At 30.2% G+C, this 27,143-nt stretch overlaps 4 protein-coding genes across 5 annotated transcripts in view; 3 read left to right on the top strand and 1 right to left on the bottom strand.

The window, feature by feature from the left end:
- Nucleotides 1-6,849, bottom strand: part of Dpp10 (Dipeptidyl peptidase 10) — an 11,203-nt gene extending 4,354 nt beyond the window's left edge. Inside the window, 10 exon segments of the mRNA XM_018503702.1 lie at nucleotides 1,249-1,526; nucleotides 1,594-1,832; nucleotides 2,193-2,313; nucleotides 2,689-2,792; nucleotides 2,920-3,083; nucleotides 3,400-3,611; nucleotides 3,697-3,824; nucleotides 3,920-4,066; nucleotides 4,557-4,718; nucleotides 6,629-6,849. Coding sequence (XP_018359204.1) covers nucleotides 1,249-1,526; nucleotides 1,594-1,832; nucleotides 2,193-2,313; nucleotides 2,689-2,792; nucleotides 2,920-3,083; nucleotides 3,400-3,611; nucleotides 3,697-3,824; nucleotides 3,920-4,066; nucleotides 4,557-4,718; nucleotides 6,629-6,661 — 1,588 coding nt within the window. The 5' untranslated portion in view covers nucleotides 6,662-6,849.
- A 1,159-nt stretch (nucleotides 6,850-8,008) lies between these two features.
- Ocrl (Oculocerebrorenal syndrome of Lowe) lies at nucleotides 8,009-14,098 on the top strand. The gene is made up of 18 exons (XM_018503614.1): nucleotides 8,009-8,276; nucleotides 8,488-8,668; nucleotides 9,027-9,161; nucleotides 9,252-9,364; nucleotides 9,444-9,586; nucleotides 9,699-9,872; nucleotides 10,005-10,167; nucleotides 10,952-11,130; nucleotides 11,545-11,766; nucleotides 11,879-12,014; nucleotides 12,130-12,309; nucleotides 12,378-12,474; nucleotides 12,568-12,705; nucleotides 12,797-12,894; nucleotides 12,989-13,166; nucleotides 13,453-13,580; nucleotides 13,664-13,775; nucleotides 13,888-14,098. Exons 1-18 carry the CDS (start codon nucleotides 8,211-8,213, stop codon nucleotides 14,046-14,048), a joined length of 2,604 nt encoding a protein of 867 aa, XP_018359116.1. The 5' UTR covers nucleotides 8,009-8,210; the 3' UTR covers nucleotides 14,049-14,098.
- Nucleotides 14,099-15,665: 1,567 nt separating this feature from the next.
- Nucleotides 15,666-20,601, top strand: Pen (karyopherin subunit alpha). Of its 2 annotated transcripts, XM_018503651.1 has the most exons (9): nucleotides 15,666-15,712; nucleotides 15,804-15,912; nucleotides 16,438-16,564; nucleotides 17,294-17,613; nucleotides 17,712-17,967; nucleotides 18,975-19,113; nucleotides 19,193-19,551; nucleotides 19,650-19,982; nucleotides 20,358-20,601. In XM_018503651.1, the coding sequence occupies exons 3-9, from the start codon at nucleotides 16,499-16,501 to the stop codon at nucleotides 20,457-20,459; spliced, it is 1,575 nt and encodes a 524-aa protein (XP_018359153.1). In that variant the 5' UTR covers nucleotides 15,666-15,712; nucleotides 15,804-15,912; nucleotides 16,438-16,498; the 3' UTR covers nucleotides 20,460-20,601. The 2 variants fall into 2 exon arrangements, with proteins under 2 accessions (XP_018359153.1, XP_018359154.1); XM_018503652.1 differs by having other exon boundaries at nucleotides 15,673-15,912; nucleotides 16,450-16,564.
- A 766-nt stretch (nucleotides 20,602-21,367) lies between these two features.
- Nucleotides 21,368-26,846, top strand: cathD (cathepsin D). Its single transcript, XM_018503661.1, has 8 exons — nucleotides 21,368-21,662; nucleotides 24,048-24,292; nucleotides 25,120-25,238; nucleotides 25,544-25,743; nucleotides 25,840-25,962; nucleotides 26,039-26,183; nucleotides 26,302-26,394; nucleotides 26,469-26,846. The coding sequence occupies exons 1-8, from the start codon at nucleotides 21,601-21,603 to the stop codon at nucleotides 26,619-26,621; spliced, it is 1,140 nt and encodes a 379-aa protein (XP_018359163.1). The 5' UTR covers nucleotides 21,368-21,600; the 3' UTR covers nucleotides 26,622-26,846.
- The last annotated feature ends 297 nt before the right edge of the window (nucleotides 26,847-27,143 follow it).

The raw sequence follows: 27,143 nt of genomic DNA, 5'->3' as shown, positions 1-27,143 counted from the left end.
CTCTCTCTCTCTCTCTCTCTCTCTCTCTCTCTCTCTCTCTCTCTCTCTCTCTCTCATATTTTTATCAACCATTTTGACACACGAATTTCGTAGTCCATTCTCTATATCTTTGCAAATACTCGATATCAATCACCTATACACTCAGTTCCTCAATAGCGAACACGTAAACAACACCTAGACACTTAATTCCTCGACAGCGAACATCTATAAATCTAGACACTCACTTCTTCGGCGACGATCTCGACATTTCATTTTGAATAATTCGCGCCGCGCGCGTCACAGCCGTCACGTGCAACGCTGGTCTGCGCTGGTTAGATCGATAGATGATATAAAGTCAAAAGCCATCTATTATTGAAAAAACGAACCGTACATTTCTCCTCTGGTCGACGAATATGTCAGTAACGACGTATCTTAAAATCAGGAGATAAATTTCGATACATTGGCTGGGTCCAGCAGAAAAAGCAGCTTTGCAACTATTGTAAAATTTTTTAGTATGATTGGTTTTGTCGTTAGTTCCTCACTGGATCTAAATCTATATACCAATCATATTCAAGAATTTTACAACAGTCGCAAAGTTGCTTTTTTTGCTGAACGCAGCCATTCAGACTTTGCGTCGTAATATCTTCGCTTGTAGGGCACGTAGAGAAAAAATAAAAACATTTTCATTATATATTCCGAGTGGAAGCAATCGATTGAGCACACTTAGAATTTGATCGGTTCAGCTCTTAAGCTCTTTATTGATTTCCGATAATCTCAGTCCCCCGCAACTTGCCAGAGAGCTCGCGTAATTAAGGAGCATGGCCGGTCTCGCTTTGTATTGTAAAGTGTAATCGAAGTAATCGAGTAATGCAAAGCGAGGGGAATCTTACACTTAAATAAGGGGTTCCTAAATACGTCTGTTTTGTTAATATTTGACAAACAAGGAAATGAAATAATTCTCAAGCGCTGTGAGCGTGAATCAGACCACGACGTTAGTAAACTTTTTCTTTTTTAAATTGTGCAATTTTTTAGAAGAATATATTTCTTTCATATATACAAATTTCTATTCAAGTTCCTATATTATGTACAGGTATTCAACTATTACTCTATATTTTTATTTAAAATAGATATTTCAATGAGTGATAAATATTAATAGTGTTTTTATTTATTATAATGCATATCTTTTCTCTTTTAGAAAATAATAAAAGACTGTATAAGTTTTAAACTTTTCAAATAAGATATAGGATAAAAAATAATGTTGGCACTCACTTGAAACATTCCTGTTTTTCGACTTGTCCTTTTTATCCTTTGCTTGATGATGTTCTTTGTTATTATCAGTTTCATGCCATTCATTTCGATTGATGAGACCATTCTGCCAATTTAAACTAATTCGATGTCCATTTTCGTCATCGCTTGTCATGTCAGATGAAATGGTGCATGTGAGGCACATAGGGGACCTCAAGGGCGTTCCTATTTGAGGAAGAGTAGAACTTACACGATAGAGATGTCTCTGACCCGGTCTCATAAATGGAATACCGATGAAATATCTAGTTAAAATGCAAATTGTTTACGATGTTAAATTGTAGGCATTAATTTTATGAGTTACTTGCTCACATAGTATTATTTGTTTGGTCCCATACTAAAATCCTAACGACCTCAAATTTTCCATGCGTCAAAGGCACTGTTTGTTTTCGAAGTACACTAGCCCAAATTATTTGCTTGAAATTTCCCGCCGGTCCATCTTTCACTGGAGTTATTGCGATGTAACTGCTACCATTTGTTGAAAAGAGAGGGGCTTCTGGTGGGGTATCCACCCATCCAAAATTATTCTCACTTGATATTCTTTGTATTTCCTAAAAAATAATTAATTCGTAATTAATTTTAATAAATCTTAATTAAATATATTTGTTTTTTATATCTATGTTAGACTTATAGAAAGTTTATTATTTAATGTATATTATCTGATATATTATCTGATATATATATATAAAGATTATCAATTTGACATAAATTTTAAACATAAAATTTAAAACTTAGAAAATACTAATGAAAATGTAGTATATAAACAATGAAAACAAGTCAAATACAAATTTGAAGAGAGTGAATTATTAATACGGATACTCACACACATTAATATGTGGATACTCATTAATATACGGATACTTATATTTAATTGCACGTATTTTAGCTAAAAGAAAACGACAATAACTAACCTGACAGTGCCACATTGGACTTTTACAGATGGTAATTACTGAAAAATTTTGGACGCGTGTCAACCACGTTATGCAGACTTCTGTCAGAGATACCCAGGAAGCAGTCGAGAAATAATGGTCCCTGACAAAAAAGACAGAAATGCATTTGAAAAAAAATATCAATGATGTATAAATGATAGATAAAATGCACATACACTGTACGATAATTTTTAAGACAAAAATTATATGTAAGTTTACTTTTTGTCAAGAATTTGCGATTTCTCCGAGAAACAACGAAGAACGAATAAAATATATTATTTTATCTTTGGTTAACATTTGAGGAACAATAATTACTATTTCATTTATATTTGTGTTTATATGTCATGAATTTTTTAAAACAATTATTAATATTCTAAAACTGATAATTAACGATCAGTAACTTGCGTATTAAATTGTAAAATGATAAAACCGTGTAACATAAAGGAATATTTATTCCGAATGAAATTAATAAACTTACGTATGCTCAATGACTGATGGTGGTTTAACTATCTTCGTACGAATATTTTTAGGTTCAACTAAATCAGCGACATACAATCGTACGGAAGGATTTGGTGTTCCTGGCTAATAAATAAAACGCTTCTAAAGTATAGTGTTCTTTTCTTCTTTTATCTTGTTGACAAAACATAAATAATATAAAAAAATTCTAATTTTAGTAAAATACTACAAAATTTGTTTAAATATCTTGTACCTTAGGATACCGTAGAGATCGTATATCAGGATATAAAGCTTTGTTTCCCTCTCCAAACCATGAAATATGCATCTCTTCTACAAGAGAATCATTGAACGAGGCATAAAGCATCATATGACCATCTGGCGACATCCATATTGCCTCTGCACTGTGTAATATTTCCTCTATAAATAATAATTAGATAATAAATAATTCATTTATTAACGCTCTATCGGCAATATTGTCCTGTTAAGGTTTAGCCAATTTTTTAATTTTGAATTTGAAGAAAATGGATATCCCAATAATACTTTATCATGTATCGTTAACTATTATATAAAAGTTACCCAGCTAACACAAAGTTACATGTAACGTACCCGTTAGTTGTAATTTTCTACTCACGTGTGTTATATTACAGTTATATTGTTGAGTGGGAAATTACAACTAACGAGTACGTTACATGTAACTTTGTGTTAGCTGGGTAAAAATTGATAAGTATCTTACCTTCGTATAACCAATCTGGTACACCATTGGATAATATACCAGGCACTGCAGTGTTCGTTACACGATATGCAGTATTGCTTGTGGGACTTGTTGTGTAATAAATATCGTAGTCCTGTACCATAACGAGTCCATGTCCACGTGGAGTCCATTGCGCTAATAGAAGATATGGATGACTATCTTTCTCAGGATAAGGTGTTAACGCTACGCACTCTCTGTGAAATTATTCGTAAAAATTTCTATATTTGTGCCATTTGTAATAATCAATGTACTCTATTTGTGCATATGAATTACACTGACCGTGAATTGACATCATAAACAATATATTGCGCTAAGTATGAATGGCGAAATAGTTTCTTCACATTTTGTGCAAGAAGCAAAAATTGATGATCCGGCGATAAAGAGAATTTTACTGGATTCAATCGTCTCTGCATAAAAAAGTGTTAGTTTATGTCTTAGCAGTAAACTGATAACAATATATTAAATTTATTTTTATGATACATTTTTTTAGATAAAAACTTACGAATGTCTCATTTGGCATTAAACTGCGTGATGAGATGTTCGAGACATTTAACAGAGAAATGCCACCCCAAATATCTCGATAACAAATGTGGCGAGTACTCGCCCAGGATCCATTGAATAATAAAGGAGATAATTCGCCAGAGAGTACCTGAAACACAGGAAAATATCGTTGAACCATCCCTACTTATTTAATAATTTTTAAAAAATGTGAAACGTTAATTAAGATAAATGTAGAACACACTTCTAATATTTGCGAATATATATACTACACGTGCGTGCATGTGAGAGAGAGAGAGAAGGAAAGAAGGGGGGGGGGGAGAAAAGGAGGACTAAGAGATGGGGAAGAAAAAAGAGATGGAAAGAGAAAACAGACCGAAAGAGAACGAGAATGAGAGATAAAAAAAAAAGAAAAAGAGACAGAAAGCACGTTCTAAGCGCACGCTATAAATTCTAAAATATTTAAAAAAGCAATTTATTAATGCAAGAAATTTTTGATTATATGATAATATAATTAATTAATTACATAACATAATTAAAATCCCTCTCCCCCTGAAAGAAGTCCTAGATACGCCTATATTTGTCACATTTCTTTCTCGTTTTATAATTACGAATATTAATACAAATCCGTTATTACTTACCTCGGAGAGACGTAATCGTGTTCCGCGTACTCTAGGGCCATCATCGGGAGGTGTGAGCAAAGCTACGGAAGTGACAATAAGAGCTAGGACTGCGACGATCACGAGTAACGCTATTAAAATCCCACGCCAATTCCTTTGATTTGGATTGGTTGAAACTAGCTCCTATCACAAAGGTCTTTACTAACGCTAATGTCAAAAATGATCGAATTATCATATGCCATGTATTTATTATTGTTACTTTCCATAGTTTGGCGTAATACTGTATGAAAAATATTGTCGATATCGTTGTTAAAAATAAATGTAAATTTTTATTTCATGATGACAATGTCATTAATTAAATATTAAAGAATTCAGGGAAATGTATTTATCCTATTATCTGTATTTAACATATTCTGTAATTTAATTTGGCATCTAGAATATATCACACTTTTTAAAATTTAGGTAATATTAAAATTTGTTTGCTTTGAAAATAAAATGCTTAAATAAGAATAAGTCTAAAAGACTCGATATAAATAAAAATTAAAATTAATAAAACGTTTTTAATATATTTTTATGATATTCTTTTGCGCATAGATGATAAGAAATGATTATAAATGAGCAGTTTATATTATTAATAAAATATTAAAAATTATATTAACAACGATCACGATATAAATTGACAAAATTGTATTTTTATAAATACTTTCATTACACCTTCTTATGATATTTGAAGTGTTAAAACTCTTAATACTCTTTATAATACTAATATATTGTGTGTAAGCAAAGTAGTCGATTATAGGAGCTTCATGGTGAGAGTAACTAGTCAGCTGCTGTAGCTAAAATCAATAGCGAGGAAAGCGACTGCGCTGCGTGCGTCAATGTGTTAAGAGAAAAATGCGTATCGATGTATGACACATTCTTGAAAATAGGTTTTGAAACAGATTAATTTCAAATTTCAATGAAAATTCCGATTTTTTTATAAGTAATCAAAACTATCTAAACGTTGGGTTTTTCGAAACTACCTTCAAATAATGCACATTCTCGATGAAAAAATTACTTGAAATTGTTTCACGTTTTGGAATATTATCGCGAAATTGCTAAAAATTTACTGAAATTTTATTGAGAATGAATTGTTCAGCTAATTAACATATTTAAAAAATCGTTGAAATCGAACTGAAATTTTTTTGAAATTTCTCTGAAAATTTTGCTGAAAATAAATTATTTAACTAAAAATCGTTGAAATTATTATAAATTGAAATTTTTCTGAAATGCTGAAATTTCGTTGAAAAATGTTGTAAAATAATTGTGAAATAATTTCAGTGAAATTTTTCCACCAGGTATATAAAATGATTAAGTGCAATTCATTATTTGATTATTATTGCGACATCGCATTTATTTGTATTGTATGTGTGAGTGCGTTTGTAATAAATATTATCTTTTTTGTAATTTTTTATTTAAAATATTTTATTAGCTTTCGTTTCTGTTCAACAAGGTTGTATTATACTGATCAGGCATCTTAAACAAAAATGATCTTGGCAATTATTTTTGTTAATATAATATTTGTAGTATATACAATAATTAAAAAATTTTATAATTAACATGATATAATGTTTTTATAATTGAAACGAGAAAAATAACTTATTCAAAAAAACACACACACGCACGCACACAGAGTCCTTAAATAGAAATAACGATTTTATAACGATTCTAAGATCTGAGAGCATTCATGCTAACACACAATTGCTATTTTATGTATAAATTTCAAAAAAAGTTAAAAAATTTTATTTATTTCTGGGTAATTTGAATCTTTTATTTTATTATCATATATATTGATTATATATTTTTTGCATATCCGCATTTGTCATTCCAAGTTTCATTAATAATATTAACTTATAAGTAACATAAATAAAATATACCATTATTATTATAAAAAATAAACTATTTTTTAAAGAAAATTATAATTTGTCACGTCATATTATGTAGATATTAAAAAATAAATAAACGAATTTTTTTGCACAGAATTTTTTAAACTTTAAAAAAAAATTCAGGCATAGTGTATGATAGCAAGTTAAAAAGATGATTTAATCAATTACCTCATCATCATAAATATTGTCGTGATCTGCCATCGGTGGTGCAAATCGAACACTCCGCGGCTTTCCTTTTACCTGAGATGTGAAACGACGCAATCCTTTGCGTTTATCCCATTCGACATTGGTAGTAATTTCCACAATCGAAATTTATTCGCTTCACAATTTTGAATTTATAACAAGATCGCTTTGTTTGATAGCTATAAATGTCTCATAGCTATACTTGCACCATGCGAATTTTCGATACTGAGCGACAAATCATCCCTTCCGAGAGATGCTGCAGATGTAGAGTTTGCGCATTCGATAGTGGATGCTGCGCTATACAGAGCCAAGTAGAAAGGGAAATATAGATAAAGGAAGGGTGGAAAAAGGTAGAGAAAGGAAGAGGGACGAAAAAACCGATATATAAAAATATTTCTGTTCATAACTTAAGAGATAGAGAACCGATATACAACATAAAATAATTAAATGTAACACTTTCTATCATCGATCAAATCGTTGACATAACATATTAATTCGTTACAAATAAATAAAAATTATAATTAATATACATACGGAAACGCGTTGACAAAAGAAAGAAAATGAAGCAGAAACTGGACTTATTTGATAAATCTCCAAAACTAAGCATATATCTCAGTAATATCGCGCAAATCTATGATGCTGCAGGTAATACTTAATTGCCGTATATTTGTTTTCAACGATTTCAAATATACCGATATGTATATAACCACACGCATAGGCAATATACCTATATGTATGTGTGTGTGTGTGTGTGTGTGTGTGTGTGTGTGTGTGTGTGTGTGTATCCATATATTATATATACATGTATACATGGTGTTCTAAATTTAAATTTCAGGAGCGTGTAGGAAATCGATAAAAAGAAGCTAAAGAAAAAAGACTTAGAGATATATATGTTTCGTTTTTGTTCCGTTTTTGGAGAAAATTGCGAAAAGGGATAAAAGGTAATTTTCGGAATATTATTGTTTTTTCGTATATTACTTCAGCCATATGAACAAACGCGGCCCTATGCGGCTTTTGTTAAGAGTGCCCGAGAGAGAGCATTCGAAGTGATATCCTTGTCCTTTTCTAATCTGTACTCAGCTGTAATTGCGCATGCGCAGTTAGAAAAGGATAATGATACCACTTGAAACGCTAGGATAGCCAAACTAGCGCCAGCGCTCATTCCAATAGTATTATATGTTTCAATGAGCCTTTCTCAAGTTTCTCTCTGTTGTTGTTTATCAAACGTTAAACAAGAATGACACGCCCGAGAAGCATTCAAATAAGAATCAACATTCCTTATCTGGGGGAATTTCAAATTCTATCTAGGGTGATGATATAGCAATGGGTTGGCAATACTGGGCATAAGTCATAACCCGTCTAATCCATTAATCTCCGGTTTCTTGTTTACTTGAGATTTTTGTGCGGTGCGAGTGAATTGTTGACAGAAGCTTTGTTTATTTTTTCTTTATTTCCGATCTATTACGTATTATGACATTTAGAGTAAATCACACAAGTTGTACAATATTTCAGATAGTAATAAATTTTAACCAATTATTTGTATGTGAGAACTAAGAGATCAAACGAGATGTCGACATCTGAATCATTAGCAATAGTGCAATCCAAGTTTGTGTCAGGCGAGACTGTTTTGACTGTATCCTTAAACTTAATAAATAATGGATATATATTGTATCATTGCGATCAATAGCAATTTGCTATTAAATAACAGCTTTACTTTTAATCATGTATTATTTGGTTAAAGATTACTTTATCGTGATTCGATATTATTATTATGAATTACAATTATATTTTTATAAATATAAGTATATAATATTATTCTATATATCTTAACTGTATAACATTAGACCACAGAAGCGTCATTAATACAAGGATGGATACAATCTTCAAGATATATTGCTCTTGTTTATAAAGGTACAACCCATGCTTTAGCAATTTTTCTAACTTCAAAAACACCACCGCAAGTATACAGTGATCTGACCTTGGAAGGAATATTACCTATTGATCAGGACTTCAAATGTAGTATAGGTACCTCAAGCTTTTCTATGTATTATGTACTAATTCTATGATATATTAATCTTTAGGAATTATGAGAAGGTCCTATTTTAAAAATCTTTCCTTTGAGATTTATTATAATTTATATTGTATTTATTATAATGCATATTCCTTGCTTCAAAAAAAATATGATACTTTTTCAGTGTCATTATAGTGGCTGAAATATTGTATAAAAATTAATAATTTTAATAATTATTAAGTAGTTCAATTAATTTAAGAACTGCATTGTTTCTTTACTTTAAAAGTAATACAACAAAAAAAATTAAATTTTCTAGAAAAAGGAAAAATTATTAAATTTTTTTTATTGAAATGTTTTTTTTTTTAATTATAGATACTAATGGAGAAACACAGGATGGCCTTGATATATACATGAATATTACATCAAGAAAACTTCGCCTGATATTTGAAATGAAACTTGGAGAATCTACCAGTTCCTTAGTATCACAAATATTTCGAGCGATAGAAAGTATGCGCATACATATCTAATATATAATTTTCATGTAGAAGACATTTATCTGTCAACATTTATCTATCAACAGAATAATTGTGATTTTAGTATATCAAACAGCTAAAAGCCCTGCAGAGGAATTTTTATGGATTGAAAAGCTAACAAGAAATAGGAGAAACTTGGCTACTGGTGGCAAAGATATGCAGGATACTGCCGACTCTGTAAGTTAGTATAATAATATTATAGAAATCTAAAATGGGAATGATGGAACGTGTTTTAGTAAAAATTTATTTTTTATAGTTGCTCAATCTTGAGAGTCATGATTTAGCAATACCACGACAAAGCATTGCCTCAGGTAGATCCCCAGTAGCTGCAAGAGAATCAGTGGTACGATATCAGATGGCCTGTAAAGAAGATGATTATACATATAGTAAAACATTTCGGTTCGTTGTTTCACATTATTATGATTATATATCCCAAATTCTTTGTTTCAATTCAGTTTAAAAATGTATTTTTGTGCATATGATGATTATACATGTAACATGATTATTACAGTATACTTACTTGCACGTGGAATGTAAATGGACAACCCCCAAATAACATTAAATTAAATGAATGGTTGAGCACGGACGAAATGCCACCAGATATATATGCTATCGGATTCCAGGAATTAGATTTGAGTAAAGAAGCATTTCTATTTCATGAAACTCCAAGAGAAGAAGAATGGAGGTATATATGTCATTTGTATCAATCTGAAAAAAGTAAAATAGTGTGTCCATTTTGCCTATCTTAAATAACTTTTTTAAATAATTAATCATAATGAAAAATTATTTATAATTACATAAAAAAATTTTATCATAGACAAGTTATAGTTAATTCACTTCATCCGGGAGGGAACTATACACAAGTAGCTCTTGTCAGATTAGTGGGCATGATGTTGTTAGTATATGCGCTCGAAGCTCATATACCATTCATCGAAAATGTGTGTACTGATACAGTAGGAACGGGAATTATGGGAAAGTTGGTAAGTTTCTAATACACAAAATATTTTATAATTATACATATATCAAGATATTATACATGACGTTCCAAAATTCGCGACTCAAAATACTATAGCAGAAAGTTTTTCGATAAATCTTCATATAATTGTATCAAATCCGACGACATTTTATGATTTTCTGTCATCTTTTTGAAAATTTGTAATCTTTGACTTTAAATTTGAAATCAGCGATTCCAAAAAACTTCGAATACCAAATTTTAATATATCTTGTATAAGCAAAATTTTTTATTATAATACATATTATACAAATCAAAAATTTGTCGGACTTTGAACCGCTTTGAGTAAATTGTAAAATTTAGAATTTTTACTTCTCTCACGTTAATCCTTTGGCCTGTGTGACACCTCTCTCATATGCTTGTGGTGCGAACGCTGATTATTCAATTGCCACAAGCATATGGGAATTACAGTTTTTAATGCCGGTTTCGAATGACGGATTTTTCGAGAGATGTTTCTGTGGGCACTCTCGGGAGGTTGCTAGCCTTTTCCAAGAGGAGACACGAGCGTAAATATTTTGGTTCCTACTGGGATTGAACCCGGACTCCTGGAATGATAGATCAGTGCGCTGTCTGCCATGTCATGCTCGCGTTCAAAAATTTTTACTTCAGATTCGATTCATAACTCAATCACTTTATATGAAGTTATAAAGAAATCAGTGTGCAATATACTTTTTCATTTTTTAAAAGGTGTTACATAAATACATAAAAACACTGTGCTTCAAAGATTAATACTTTATTGCAAATTCTTATAGGGCAATAAAGGTGGTGTTGCAGTAAGTTGTTGTATTCACAATACGGCTGTTTGCTTTGTTAATGCTCATTTAGCTGCACATTGTGAAGAATTTGAGCGACGCAATCAGGATTATGCTGATATTTGTGCGAGATTATCTTTTACGAAATATGTACCACCTAAAAGTTTCAAGGATCACGAGTAAGTTTTCTATGATATTATATACAATATTCCCTAATTATATACAGCGCTCGTATGCAAATAGAGCAGACTAAACTGAATAAAAAAATCCTATATCATTTTTCAATTTTTGCAATAATTAACAAGAAATTAATTATTAAAAATTAAATAAGTCCAACCTACTATCAAATCTAAACGCGCGTCGAGATACGGCCGTCCGCTTTATTGTGCTGTTAGGTAAAATCTGTATTTTATAATTTTAAATAATTACATTTTATATACGGATTAGATCAGTATACAATAGCTTTAACGTGCATAGTGCAAACTAACGTGTTCAACCAAATTTGCTATTAATTTTTTGAGTTGTATCATAGTGAAGCAAGGAAGCAATATAAGTATATGTATACATATATGAGCATATGTGTATGTGTATAGCCAGATTTATTGGTTGGGAGATTTAAATTATCGGATAACGGAAATGGATGCTGCAACAGCTAAGCAGTACATTTCAGAAGGCATCTGTGGTCCCGTCTTAGCATTGGATCAACTTGGACACCAACGCAAAGCAGGACGTGTGTTTCAAGGATTTCAGGAAGCAGAGATTAATTTTAAACCCACATATAAATATGATCCAGGTACCGACAACTGGGATTCAAGGTATCCTAAAAATTATATTACATTTCTAAAATGCAACTTACAATTATTAAGTAAATTTCGATCTAATATTTTTATATCATTCTTTTTTATGTTTATGTCTAACGATGTATAGCGAGAAATGCAGAGCTCCAGCTTGGTGTGATCGAGTACTATGGAAAGGAGATATGATTAAATCAATTTACTACAAAAGTCATCCGGAACTAAAGATATCTGACCACAAGCCAGTTAGTGCAAGTTTTGATTCTCAAGTAAGTATGTATAGATGTGTGAATATGGATTTCTTGTTTATTTTTATTTATTACATATTCGCTTGAAAAAAGTATCTTATATTATTATATAGCTTGTATAAATTTTCCAAAACAGATACGTATTATAGACACGGCTAAGTACCGTAAAATTCACGAGGAAGTTATGAAAAAACTAGATAAATTAGAAAATGAATTCTTGCCTCAAGTAATGGTTGATACCACAGATATTATTTTTGACGTTTTGAGATTTCTTGAATCTAGCAGTAAAGAACTTATTATCGCTAATACAGGTCAGGTACGTATCAAGAAAAAAGGAAGGGATGCACATGCAATCTACTTTTATTCTTTATATTTTTAAATTAGGTACCAGTGCAATTTGAATTTATTAAAAAGTTAGACGATACAAATTACTGCAAGGATTGGTTGCATATAGAACCATATACAGGCTTTATAAAACCAGGTATAAATTTATATTTTTCATATATATTTGTTAAATATCTGTCTCCACACTAATATATTTTCCATTATGTGTTTCCTTTCCTTATCATATCAGGTGAAAAGTGCGACATTAAACTGGAGGTATATGTAGACAAAAAGACTGCGTGTAAATTGAATTCTGGTGAAGACAAGTTATATGATATTTTAGTATTACATCTCGAGGGAGGCAAAGATATTTTCATTACTATAACAGGTATATTACATGCGCATAATAATAATATATAGTAGAACCATTTATTAGTGTTTTTTAATTTGGAAATAATTATGTAAATTAATAATTTCAGGCACTTATGAGAGAAGCTGTTTTGGCTCTTCCATGGAAGCATTGGTTCATGTTTCAGTTCCAATTAGAGAAATTCCTATTGGACGATTAGTCGAATTGGTAAGTATTGAAAAATTGACAAGTATAATTTTATTGCGAAAGTGTTTCTCCGTAATCTAATCTGTACTTTAAAATTGCTTGATTAAAAATGCAGGAGAATAATAAAAATCTCTCACAAGAACCATATTCAGTTCCAAAAGAAATATGGCATTTAGTGGATAGATTATATCGACATGGCCTTAAAACTCCAGGACTTTTTGAAACACCAGGCCTTCATAATGAGATAATAGCTATTCGAGATTGGTTAGATGAATGGAGTCAAGATCCAATGCGTATCCTTTTAAAAAAAATATTTCAAAATATATAATAACATTAATACACACACAAATAAAGCCCGATCTATAATTGGGTCAACGTAGACGTAAGTGATGGTGAAATGTTGTAAAGTGCAGTTTTAACCTGCTATTATATACCGGTTGTAAAGCGTGTTGTGAAAGATGGTTTAATTTTATGGGACACCTGTATACATACATACACGCAAGCAAATACATATATATATATATATCATACACATGGATATATTATCATTCCTTGACAATAATTTCTTTCTTCATATAGCTGGTGGTGTACATTCAGTAGCAGAGGCATTACTACTGCTTTTAGAATCTACTGCTGAACCATTGATACCGTATAATCTACATAACGTTTGCCTATCAGCAGCAACTAATTATTTACAATGCAAACAAGTAAATCAGAAATTAGCATTTTACTGTAATGTAATGTTTTCTTACATGAATTCAGATTATCGTATTATTTTATTCATTTATAGATTGTAATGCAGTTACCAGAAACTAGAAGAACTGTCTTCCTCTATATCAGTTCATTCTTGCAAGAGTTATTAAATCATACACAGGATAACGAACTCGATGCTAAGACACTTGGTAAACTTATTATATTCATTTCTATCTTGCTCTTAATTTATTATTTCTCTACCATATAAGGAGCATTGACAAAAATACTTAAAAAATATTATTTGTGTGTGTATGTGTGCAGCGACGCTGTTTGGATCAATATTTCTAAGGTATCCGCCTAGAAGCAGAGACGATCGCCATCAGAGAAGTCGTGCGACTCAAATTACTTTCGATAAAAAGAAAGCTGCATTTGTTTATCATTTCTTAGTCAACGATCAAAGCGATTTTATATTAGGTCGATAATAAGCGATTTAAAGGAATACTAGCAGCACTACAAATTTCGTATTTATAGCTTTAAAACGAAAAAATAAAATTAATTAGAAAAAAATTAATCAATTAGTATTATATATTGCAATTATTTTTATGTTTTTTATAATATCACAAATAGGAGACATGTGCTTTTTTTTATTCATCATAATTAAGGCACTATTTTAAAAATTATGTAAGTGTATAATTCAATAAGTACCTATCTTAGTTAAAAAATTTTATCTAAATATATTAATTTAATTATTTTTTAAAAATATTTAATGCGTGCGCGAATTGCGATTATTAGAAACTGCTTAATTGATAAAGCTTAAGTTAATTTTCGTAGTAATATACAGTTTAACAGATAAATAAATTTGTTACTTATATGTATGTCGGTTAAAAACAAACTTATCGCTTTAAAGAATAATAAGTAATGATCATGGAACCTTGTACTCGATATTGTTTTCTTCTATTTCTTTTCAATTCATGATTATGATAAAATGATCGATATAATTGTTCTATTTAGTACCATCAGTTCCGATTTTGGCGAAATTAGGCTCATTTGGGATTTTGCACAAAACGAACAAATTTGGCAGAAAAAGCGTTGCTCTGCCTCGTGAACCGAGATATTAATCGTAAAGCTTTTTTTCGATATAGTTAAAGTTTTAACATGTGAAAAAGATGGAACGCCTATAGAAAATATAATTAATATTAAATACAACTGTAATGTGCTAGTGAAAATATACTTAATACTATAATATATTGTCTTCTTACACATATAATTAAAACCATTTATATGTAAAAAATAAATGTAGCAAAACTAATTTTCGCGTATTCGTAATAATTTTGCAATACACTTTTAGCGAAATGTTAAAAAATATTCAATATATTTTTAAAGAAATATAAAATTTTCGGCGAAATTTAAATCAAATTTCAGAAAAATTCAACAAATTTTCAGTAAAATTTTTGGAACAATTTTGTTTTGAATTTAACGATTCATTTTCCAGTTTTTTGCTGAAAAAAAATTATATGAAAATATTTCAGAGAAATTTTAGAAAAATTTCAATAAATTTTTAGAGAAATTTTCAGAAAAATTTCTATTTAATTTCAACAATTCTCATTAATTTAGCTGAAAAAAATCACCGAAATTTAAACGAAATTTTAGCAAATTTAGTGACATTTTCAGAAAACTTGCGAAGGAATTTTAGTTCAATTTCGGTTATTCAATATTTTTGTTAAAAAACTCACTTTCATCAAAATTTCTGCAAAGTTTCAGCGGAATTTTCTCTCAGGGACAAGAAAACGATATTCGGGAAAAAAAGAGAGACAGATGGCAACCTTAAGGTGCCTACTAATGAACGCGGTATATTAGAGGGAACTAGATTCCAGAAGCTTCCGAATCGCAAAGTGGTTATTCGAAACAAAATTTTGAATTTGCTGAGCTATATGCCGTAATCTGTAAGAATTGACCAATCACAGTCGCGAATTCCTCTCTCATTCGATAAGAGGGGAATACTCGACTGTGATTAATCAATTCGTACGGATTATGGCATATGAATAAGGCCAATATAAACGCTCCTTAAAGATAATTAGCTTATTGTAGAAATAGAAAGGCCACCAGCCTTGCTTGTGGACACTTGTAGAGCGGTTGAACGTTGAACGTAACTTGGTCTTACTATTTTCAATTTTTCAACGATTCTTATTGGATAATTCTAAACAGGAACCTTTTTCTTTCTTTTTTATTTTTAACAGCAACGATAAGTTATTTGAATTCTTTGACAAAGAAAGACGAGTGACACAGGCATATGCAGGAGAATTTGCAGTTTGAAGAGATAATTATCGCGCCGTCTAATTTGTAAAGGTACGATTGAAATTAATTTATTATACTTTATATATAATTACCTATATAGATATTATCTAATACTTATTTTCGTCTAACCGTTATGAAAAGTAAACTAAAAATAGCAACAATCATGTTTTCATACGTTAATCATAGTCACTCTAATTTTCTTCGAATATATGAATTATGAATTTTGATGAGGTAAACTGTAACAGAACACACACACATATATATATATATACATACATATTCTATTAGATTCGCGATTAAATATAGCTTATTTCTCAGTATTCGCGTGTAATCGTGAAAAATAAATTTAAGATTAGCTATGTTTACCACAATTATATTTTCATACGGTAATCACATACAGTTACACTCAAATTTTCTTCGAATAAGTAAATATGACTTGTGTGTGATAAGGTTAATTATAGACGTATTCTATCGGGCTTGGTCTAATTGTATAGATTATTTCTCAGTATATTCTAACTAGTCGTTATTATCACTAATATATTTTTAATTTAAATGTTTTATTAAACATTTACACAGGGATATTTACAGATTGAGATAAATCAAGCAGTATAAAAAGTATTGAGTACGTTAAAGAATAATGCCTTCTCGAGAGGATAACAGCCATGGACGCAAAGCAAATTTTAAATTTAATAACAAACATGAAGTAAGTGTAAATAAAACTATTTTCTAATTTAACAGTTCCAGCCAATTAAAATTTTTTTATCTCTGAGTCTAGCAGCAATATACGTACGTACACTCACTGAGGTCCATATTCAAGGTCGAAATGTTCGATTATGTATTTTAATTGTTTATTTTCAATAATAATTAGTGAAAATCAATCTGCTTTTGGTTCTTTTAGAAAAAATTTCCTATATTTGTGGAAATACAAATTTCTTACATATTTTTATACATGTTTATATATGACCTGTTGTAGTTTATATATAAATTTATACAATCATTATAAAGCATCTATTCACTTAGCTTTTCTTATATAATTACATATAAAAGATTGGATTATTTCAATATTTATATGACACAAAAACTTAATGTTGTTATGTTTGTGACCTTATTGCACTATTATTGGTATATCGCAATGTTGCTGTAATACTGCTGGAATTAATAATTTATGCTGTACAGGATGTATAAGATGCATTTAAAAAATTTTTAGACAAGTTATGTGACATCAAGAAAGACATAAGATAGTACCATTTGTATATTCTAATTTGTATTTTAAATTTTATACATTATACATATTATATAATATATGTATAAATTTAAAACAATATGTTAATATTTGCTATTCAAATTTGCCCTGATATGATTAATAGATTACAAATAATCTACTGTGTAAACGTTTACGAACATTCCTTTAGTATATGTGTACCTCTCTTAGGAAGCTCGAATAAGAAGGAATGCATTATCAGTGGAACTACGTAAAGCCAAGAAGGATGATCAATTATCAAAACGACGTAATCTTGATACATCAAATCAAGAACAGTCAGATTTATCGGATAAAGCTGCTGTTTCACCCACTCCTACTCTTTCTATAAATGAAATTGTAAACCATATAAACTCATCAGATGAGACATTACAATTGTCGGCAATTCAGACTTGCAGAAAATTATTAAGTCGAGAAAAAAATCCTCCTATAAATGATATAATAGAAGGTGGCATAGTACCACGTTGCATTGAGCTCTTAGATAACGATTATAAGTATGTATATGAACACTATGAAAATAATTTATTGATTTAAGTGAATTATTTCTTCATATATTTAAGAAACAAGATATAATTTATTTATTTCTATTTAGCATTGCTTTGCAATTTGAAGTAGCATGGGTATTAACTAACATAGCCTCTGGTACATCCTTACAAACACAAAATGTTGTAAAATATGGAGCAATACCAAAATTAGTGAAACTACTTAAATCTACATCATCCGTCGTTGCGGAACAAGCAGTGTGGGCCTTAGGAAATATAGCCGGAGATGGTCCATATGCACGTGATCTAGTTCTTGGACATGATGCTCTGCCTCTGTTGCTGGATTTAATTAAACCTGATACTTCAGTAAGTGACATTGTATTTGACAACCTTTGATTACGTTTGTCTTGATTGCTTTCATATTGTCGATATTAATATTAAAAAATTTTATTAATGTCAGAAATGTACAAATTTTAAGCCCTGCGCATAACAAAAGAAATATTAGGAGCAAGAGTACTAAATATTAGGGACTTAAAGAAGTAAAATGAAATAAAATATTATAAATAGAAATAAATATTAAATATTAGAGAAATAAAATTAGAAATAAATTTAAATGTAACACACAATGAATACAAGTAAGATAGAAGATATTATGTGTTAAGGCCTAAACACAATGTGAAGGCAACAGCGATAGGGATAAAAATAGCGATAGCGATAGGAACAGAGGAATCCATATGTCAATGTACATAGGAATATGTGCGTTGACATATGCATTCTCGTATGTTGGATTCCTCTGTTCCTATCGCTATCGCTATTTGTATCGCTATTGCTATCACTATCTCTATCGCTATCGTTGTTGCCTTTGCATTGTGTTTAGGGCTTTACAATTAATCTTTATTCGTAATGTTATTTTTTAATATTTAATATTTATGTGCGCAGAGCCTCTAAGATTTGTACATTTTTTATGATAAAACAATGATTAAATACAGGGTGGGCCATCTATTGGTACGTTTTTAAAAATGTTAGCTTCACAACAAAAAAAAAATTAATAAAAAATATCAATGTATGCTCATTTGATCGCATTTTTAAAAACGTACCAATAGATGGCCCACCCTGTAAAAACGTACCAATAGATGGCCCACCCTGTAGTTAATGTCAGTATTCAATCATATTAAACATTGCTATCTAATTATTCTAAGAATAGATTATCTAATAGATATATTAGTCTTATAATAATTAAATAACATGTACACACAAACATGTGTGTGCGTGCGTGCGCGCGCGCGCGCCCGTGTGTGTGTGTGTATAAAACATAAGATTTGAACAAGTAGATGACATATTTTAATATTTTCCGATACTAATTAAATGTGCAGATGATATTCTTGCGGAACGTTGTATGGACTTTATCTAATTTATGTCGAAATAAGAATCCACCTCCACCTTTTGAATTGATTAAACCTGTTCTACCAATATTTAATCGCCTGCTTAGTTATACAGATCGAGATGTACTTGGTAAGATGTTCATATTGTTATTTTATATATTATATAATTTACTTTGAATTTAAGATACTTACATTGCTGTTTGTCCTAGCTGATACCTGTTGGGCACTTTCTTACCTTACTGATGGATCCAACGACAAAATACAAGCAGTATTAGAAACTGGCATTATACCGAGACTTGTAGAGATATTGACTTTGCAGGAAGGAATTATTCTTACTCCAGCATTGCGTACAGTTGGAAATATAGTAACAGGTGATGATGCTCAAACGGATGCTGTAATTCTTGCGGGAGGATTGTCACATCTTGGTGCCTTGTTGCGGTATCATCGCGTCAATATTGTAAAGGAAGCTGCTTGGGCAATTAGTAATATTATGGCTGGTAATCCGAATCAAATCCAAAATGTGATAGATGCTGGTCTTTTACCACCATTGATAGAAGTACTGCAGTTTGTAAGTGTGTTTGCGCACATACACGACAAAATTAGTTGAAGACTTGTTTTAAATATTTGTGTAAAGAATTTTGTAGATAAATTTATTCATTTTTTAAGGGGGACTATAAGTCACAAAAAGAGGCTGCATGGGCTATAACTAACTTGACAACAGGAGGAACAATCCAACATTTATCCCAATTAGTGGGAGCGGGTGTATTGCCACCTTTTTGTAATTTATTGGAATCGAAAGATTGGAATGTTGTTATTGTTGTATTAGATGGTCTAACTAATATTTTGCATGCAGCAGAGAAAATAGGACAAGTGGAAAGACTTGCTATTCTGATAGAAGAAGCTGGAGGATTAGATAAAATAGAAGCTCTTCAACATCATCAGAATGAGCAAGTTTATCAAAAATCTATGGCTATAATCGACGCGTTTTTTTCGCAAAAGGTTTGCACATTTATTTCATGTTTATAAATTGAAAATAATCTACATAGAAAAGTTCTGTTTTTTCACAGACAGTTTTATCTAAATAAGTAAAATATGTATTATAAATAAAATTGTAATTTGTCTGTATTAATTAACTGAATAAGAAAAGCACCAATTATGATCAAAGTTAGATGTTGGAATAATACATCTGTATGCATTTTTAATTAGATTTTTGATGCTACTAGCATATTACAATCTAAAGAACTTATTGCAAAAAGTATTATTTCAGCCCGGATCTCTTTAACTGTATTAAATTTAATAGTATTAATTATAACATTAATTCAATGAGAATGTTCGTATTCATTGACTAACAAATAAAAAAAATTGTTTTTCTAGGATATAGAAGAAACTCTTACTTCTGAAGTTCAAGAGAATTGTGAGGGACAGATTGAATTTAATGTGATGGCGGATTCATCAACAAGTAAATTTGATTTCTGATGAATGAAACTTTGAATTCGGATTGAAATATTGTAAATTAAATAATTTATCAGTATGGAACTATTATTAATTTGTTATACGATAACTTTACAACAAAAATCGGAATGCTTATGTCAATCAATCAAATTCAGCAATATACGCAAGGCAAAAATTAAAAAAGGAAAAAGTTTTAGAAACGAATTTTGTTCTATTTTAGATAATCTCATTTTTTATATGTATTGTAAGAATAAAATTGTATTGAGAATAAAATAATTTCATTTTTGATAATTGAGTTTCATATTTTTTAATACACTTTCACAAGCCATTTAAATCGGCTGTTTCAGCGACAAAAAAGGTCATGTGATCAAAGTTAACGCTTGAGATCTGTCAATTTTAAGAGCCTAGACACAAACTTTTGCATAAAGGTAAATTTTCACGAGCTGCTCTAACCGGCTATTTTAGCGACAAAAAGGATCACGTGATCAAAATGGACATTTGATATTCGTCAATTTTGATCACGTGATTCTTTTTGTCGCTGAAACAGCCGGTTTGAGCAGCCCGTGAAAATTTACCTTAACGCATAACACAGTGCATAATGTGAGATAGAATGTATAGGATAAAATGAAATAGAAATATGTCACTAGTACTATAAATTTTTGCGCTCTCCTATTGGTAGAGCGTGTGATATCAACCAATAGGAAAGATTAATCCAACCCAGGTTGGTGCAAACCCGATCGGGCCGAAAACGCTATAGGACTCTAGTGTGCAGGATATACTCTTAAGGCCGCAGCACACACTCTTGCATAACGCAGTTTGTGCTGCGGCCTTTAACCCCCCTCCGCGGAGTTTAAACTCCGTCTTATGTATTTTACACGTCTATGGTATATATAGCCGATAGCGGCGATAGCGGCATAGCGCCGCGACGACGCCGCCATTCGTCGTTGAGCGGCATTGGTGATTGGTTAATCGGTAAGAGCGCCAGGCGGGTGACTGTCGTGACTGATGAGCCCATCGACACAGATCAACAAGAATTGACAAGAACCAAGAATATTAGCAATAATATCGAGTCCTTCTTTGTGTAATTCTGATTTACAGGGAGAAGGGCAGTTACAACGTCTCTAAAAATCTCGATTCTTACAACCTCCGAGGAAATTCAAGAAACATGTTACGTTTCTTCATTACAATTGCGGCACTTGCTGTGCTGATCGAAGCAGAATTCCAAAGGTGAGTACACGTAAATTAAAAACATCGCGGATTCGTACTCAACACTCGTATCCGCATTATAAATCGATTAGAGATCGTGCGTATACGTACGTTTATATTAAATAAACAATCTTAACTGATAATTTTGAAGAATCATATCTCTTCCTATCGGAGTTAAGCAGGCGAACAAAGAGATGATTGTGTTGAAGATCTCTTGCATATTTGTTTTCCTTACGACGACTTAAATGAGATTAGCGAGTAATAAAGAGCAGTTTACATTTAGACTATTTCAATTTCATTCTGATTCTTAAATAGACAAAGGCTTTGTTCCAAAATTTACTGCCAATATTGAAAATATGTAGCTTATGTTATGTGTACTATAGATTTTCAGTACTGGCAGTAAATTTTGGAACATGGCCAAATATAAAATCTGTTTTTTATTCTTGCACTAGACTGCACTAGAATTCTTTTTCTCGCTTTTGCTAAATGCCGAACATATATTTACCTATCGTGTTAAGTTTCGAAAGTGTACATTAGTTCAGTTACAAAACACACACAGACCCATAGATAGTTCAGTTACAAAACACAGACCCATATAGATAGCAACGAACACATTCCTGATTACTAGTGATGGGCGTTATTTCGTTATCTGTTACTGAGTTAACAGTCATCAAATTTGAAAATGGTTAACAGACTAAATGATTATTTTTATCAAGTCTTAAATTTTATAAGTAGATAAAAGTAGTAAATTTCAAATTCTAAAAAAGAAAATTGTTCAAATTATCAAATTTATAAATGAAATAATAGAAATTCTATAGGCTCTAATGAATTAAATCAATTTTAAGAATATAAAAAGCCTTTGAGAGCCAGTGCTGGATGTTATTGCAATCAAGTTTTATTAGATATATATGTAACAACTGAGTAAATAAATACATTTCGATCCTTGGTTTGGATTCTCTTCATTAATGATAAAAAAAGAATATTTGTTCGTTGTTCGCACGATGAACAAATATTTCTTTTTTTATCATTAATGTATTTGCTGAAGAAGATCCAAATCAAGAATTGAAACGTCTTTGTTTATTCAGTTGTTATATACAATAAAACTTGATTGCAATAACATTCAGAGCACTAGATAAAAGATAAATTTCAAATTTTAAAAAAGGAAATTGTTTAAATTATCAAATTTATAAATGAAATAATAGATATGTAACAACTGAATAAACAAATACATTTCGATCCTTGGTTTGGATCCTCTTCGTTAATGATAAAAAAGGAATATTTGTTCGTTGTTTGCAAGATAAACAAATATTTTTTTTTATCATTAATGTATTTGCTGAAGAAAATCCAAATCAAGAATTAAAACGTCTTTGTTTATTCAGTTGTTATATATCTTTTATCTCAAAGGCTTTTATTTTCTTAATTGATATAGATGAAATATTATCATATAACATTTTGTTTATATATTTTTTAATTTAATCATACTACGATAAAAAAAATGGAATTTCAAAAATGACTTTTCTCTCTTTTTCCTAATGATTATTACTTATTAATCATATTAATATTTTTCGATTGCAATATGGCCCTACACAAAATGAAAAGAAATTTGAGCTATTATGAATAATTATATTAATATCAATTTTTGCGCATAAAATTTAACACTTTATATTTATTTGTTTAAGCAAAAATATTTTAAATAATGAAATATTTCAAACTAAATTTCTTAAATAACTTAAATAATGAGAAATAATCCAAAAATGTGACTAGGATATAGGATATTATGAGTAATAAAAACCGTTCAAATGACCGATAATTATTTAAATAACCGGTTCTTTTGAAGTAACAATAAAATTATAATTGTACTTGTTTACAAAAAATAACTATTTAGCCCATCATTACTGCTTACTTATCATTTGTTTATCGTGTAATTTTTAAGTAACATATAATTAACTCATTCGAAGTAATTTTCTAATTTTCTTTGTATAAAATTGTACAGTTAATGAATGTTCACTATCGAATCAAGATTTATTTAAAAAGATCTGGACTATAAATTTTATAGTACTTTTAAATATGCATGAATCATGATATGATGAATCATAAAGATTCAGATTGATTATCAAATCCACAATTAAAGAAATAGACTTCTTTTTAATTGCATCACACATGCAATTTTGTTTTATTTTATATTATACATGTATAGAAAAGCTTCTAGAACAAAGATTAAACTTATATGATGGTTTTCATGACTCATTGTTTTTTTAAATTAGTACCGCTTGCATCAGTGGAGATATTTCTATACATACGTGTATGTATGTACATATATATCTCTTATGTATAAATATCTCCTCTGATATATACGTGATAAATGTGTGCATATAGTATAATGGAACTTCTTTGTGTTGCTTTAAGAATTTCATTACACAAGGTAGATTCCATTCGAAAAGCTTTGAAAGAGGTTGACACTGACCTGACACAAGTTCGTATGCTTACAACTACTGGCACACCAGAACCTCTATCTAATTATTTGGATGCTCAATACTATGGTGTTATTTCAATTGGAACTCCACCACAGAATTTTAAAGTAATTTTTGATACTGGTTCCTCCAACCTCTGGGTACCATCCAAGAAATGCAGCCTTACCAACATTGCTTGCTGTAAGTACATCATAGTTTCACTATTTCTTTGATGTTTCATTATTTATATACATATATATTTATAATTAATAGTATCACTCTAAACATTGAAATAATCTCGAGTGCTTTTTTTTCTTCAGTATTAATAACAAAAATAAAAATGTAGAATAGAAATAAACAATAAGAATTTTATTGAACCATACATGTGAATAAACAATCAATAGAAAATTAAGCCCATAACAATTAAAGTTAGATCTTTAGTGCTTAAATAATTCGGTGTGAATTTATGTACTAAAGATCTTTCTAAGATGCCTGTGAACATCAAATTATTAAATTGCTAGGCAATTTAATTTGTCATATTACTATGGTAGTTTTGTCGGTATCGCGTTTCAAGACTGCAAAATCAATTCGGCGTGTGGTTTGGCAGAATTTGATACGTAATATATAAATTCATACCGAATTATTTAAGCACTAAAAATATAACTATCGTTATGAGCTTTATTTCTTATTGGTAGAAAAGAAATAATGCTGCAAATTGTGTTCTATCTATTCATATTTGAAATTAATTCTTAAAATCTTTAAAATGGCAGTTTCAAAAATTAAAATCATTGTGATAAACCAAATATTATGGAACTACGCTCTATAATTATTTACAGTCTTCTTTATGTAATTATCACGCTTATTCTTAAAATAGCAATAACCTTCGACATAAGATAGTTCACATGTTAAAGCATAAAATACAAATATATCCAATGATTTAAATTGCTGTTAATTATACATTTAAATTAATAAAGAAATTATTTCTGAACTCTTCGATAATTGAAACTTTTATTTACTATTTTTTACAGTGTTGCATAATAAATATAATAGCAAAAAATCCACTACATACCATAAAAATGATACTGCATTTGCCATTCGTTATGGTACTGGCAGCCTGTCTGGATTTTTATCTGAAGATGTAGTGACTGTGAGTCATTATTTAGCAAACAATTTAATACAGTTCCAACTAAATTGTAATCTATGAAAATTTCTTAAAAAACATTATTATTGGGTAAACCTTCAGATGAGCTACATTTTTGTAAAAAAAGAAATGACTATTTATTTGTTATGTATTTTTGTCTTTTGATTGTGAATATGACGATATAAAATATAAATATCTCCACCCTATATAGTCATTTTTTTTTACGAGGCTGTAGCTCATCCAAAGATTTACCTGTTTTGTTTTCCAAAGTAAAGCACAATATTTTATTAATAATATCGATCCTGTTATAGGTTGCTGGCCTTGCTGTTCAGCATCAAACATTCGCGGAAGCTGTAACAGAACCAGGATTAGCCTTTGTTGCTGCGAAATTCGATGGTATCTTGGGGATGGGTTACTCTACGATATCCGTCGATGGAGTGACTCCCGTCTTTTATAATATGGTCAAACAAAACTTGGTGCCGCAAGCTGTTTTTAGTTTCTATTTAAATCGGTAAAAATTTTTTCATGCATCATGTGTTTCTAAAAATTTTATTTCATTCAAATAGTTTTTCCATATTACAATATAAAAAGTATGAAACCTATACAGCGATCCTTCAGCTGAAGTGGGTGGTGAAATGATATTGGGTGGCTCCGACCCCGATCATTACGAAAGCGAATTCACGTATATTCCTGTTACTCGCAAAGGATACTGGCAATTTACGATGGATGGGTATGTGATTAAATTAAATGTCGCACAATCACGGATCATATTTTGTCAGTAAATTGTTAATGCTACGACAATATAGGGTTCGAGTAAAAGATAGCGCTTTCTGCAAGGAAGGCTGCCAAGCTATTGCCGATACGGGCACTTCCCTAATAGCTGGACCAGTGTCAGAAATCGAAAATATTAACAAAATGATCGGAGCTACTTCTATTGGTGGGGAAGCAATAGTAAGTAATTGACTTTCGCACAATAAGTAACTTACAACAATACCGAGATAAATTACAGAAATAAGAATTAATTTATAATAAATTATTGATTACCAATATGAATATTAATTATTTAAAGGTGAGTTGTAACCAGATTTCTGATATGCCCTCGATCAGTTTCATACTAGGTGGTAAGAATTTCACTCTTACTAGTGAAGATTATGTCCTTAAGGTAAATATAAATGTCTCATGTAATGATTTAAATTATTTTAGAACAGAAATCACGCAATATTTAATTTTTCCTAGATTAAACAATTTGGTAAAACAATATGTATGAGTGGCTTCATGGGTATGGATTTGCCTCAGTCATTATGGATTTTGGGTGATGTATTTATTGGCCGATTTTATACAGAGTTTGATATGGAGAACGACCGAGTAGGATTCGCTATTTCAAAGTAAATATTGATTGCCTTTTCATGAAGTTGCCGTTAAACGCTAAAGAAGATTTAAATGACAACTTCGCGAATAATTTTCTTAGAATACTGTTTCCTTATTGCCTTGTAATTTTTACCTGGGTTCCATGCGATACGTTGTTACACAATTATCTCTACGTGATACTTAATAAAATAAGAATAGATATCGTTTCTAAATATAGCATATCTTTTTTCATATAGAAGTGTATTATCACAGCATATATTATCCAAGTATATATTAAATACAATTAAATTTATTACAATAAAATATATATTCTTTTCATATACTGTACAGTAATTTTACAATACCATTCAAAAGTGTATCGCCTTTACATTTCTAAGCATAACTTTCGTTAAAGTGAATCAAATGAGTGTTTGATTTTCTTTGACAGAAGTTATGCTAAAAAAGATTAAGGTGATACGTTTTTGAGCGATACTATATATTATCTTTCAATTTTACATATCCCAAGTATCATTACATATATTATGCATTTTCTGCTTAAACATA

Source organism: Trachymyrmex cornetzi, unplaced genomic scaffold (assembly GCF_001594075.2).
Source record: "Trachymyrmex cornetzi isolate Tcor2-1 unplaced genomic scaffold, Tcor1.1 scaffold16, whole genome shotgun sequence".
NCBI lineage: Eukaryota > Metazoa > Arthropoda > Insecta > Hymenoptera > Formicidae > Trachymyrmex > Trachymyrmex cornetzi.
The sequence above is the reverse complement of the archived record's forward strand: the minus strand, read 5'-3'. Positions and strand labels throughout refer to the sequence as shown.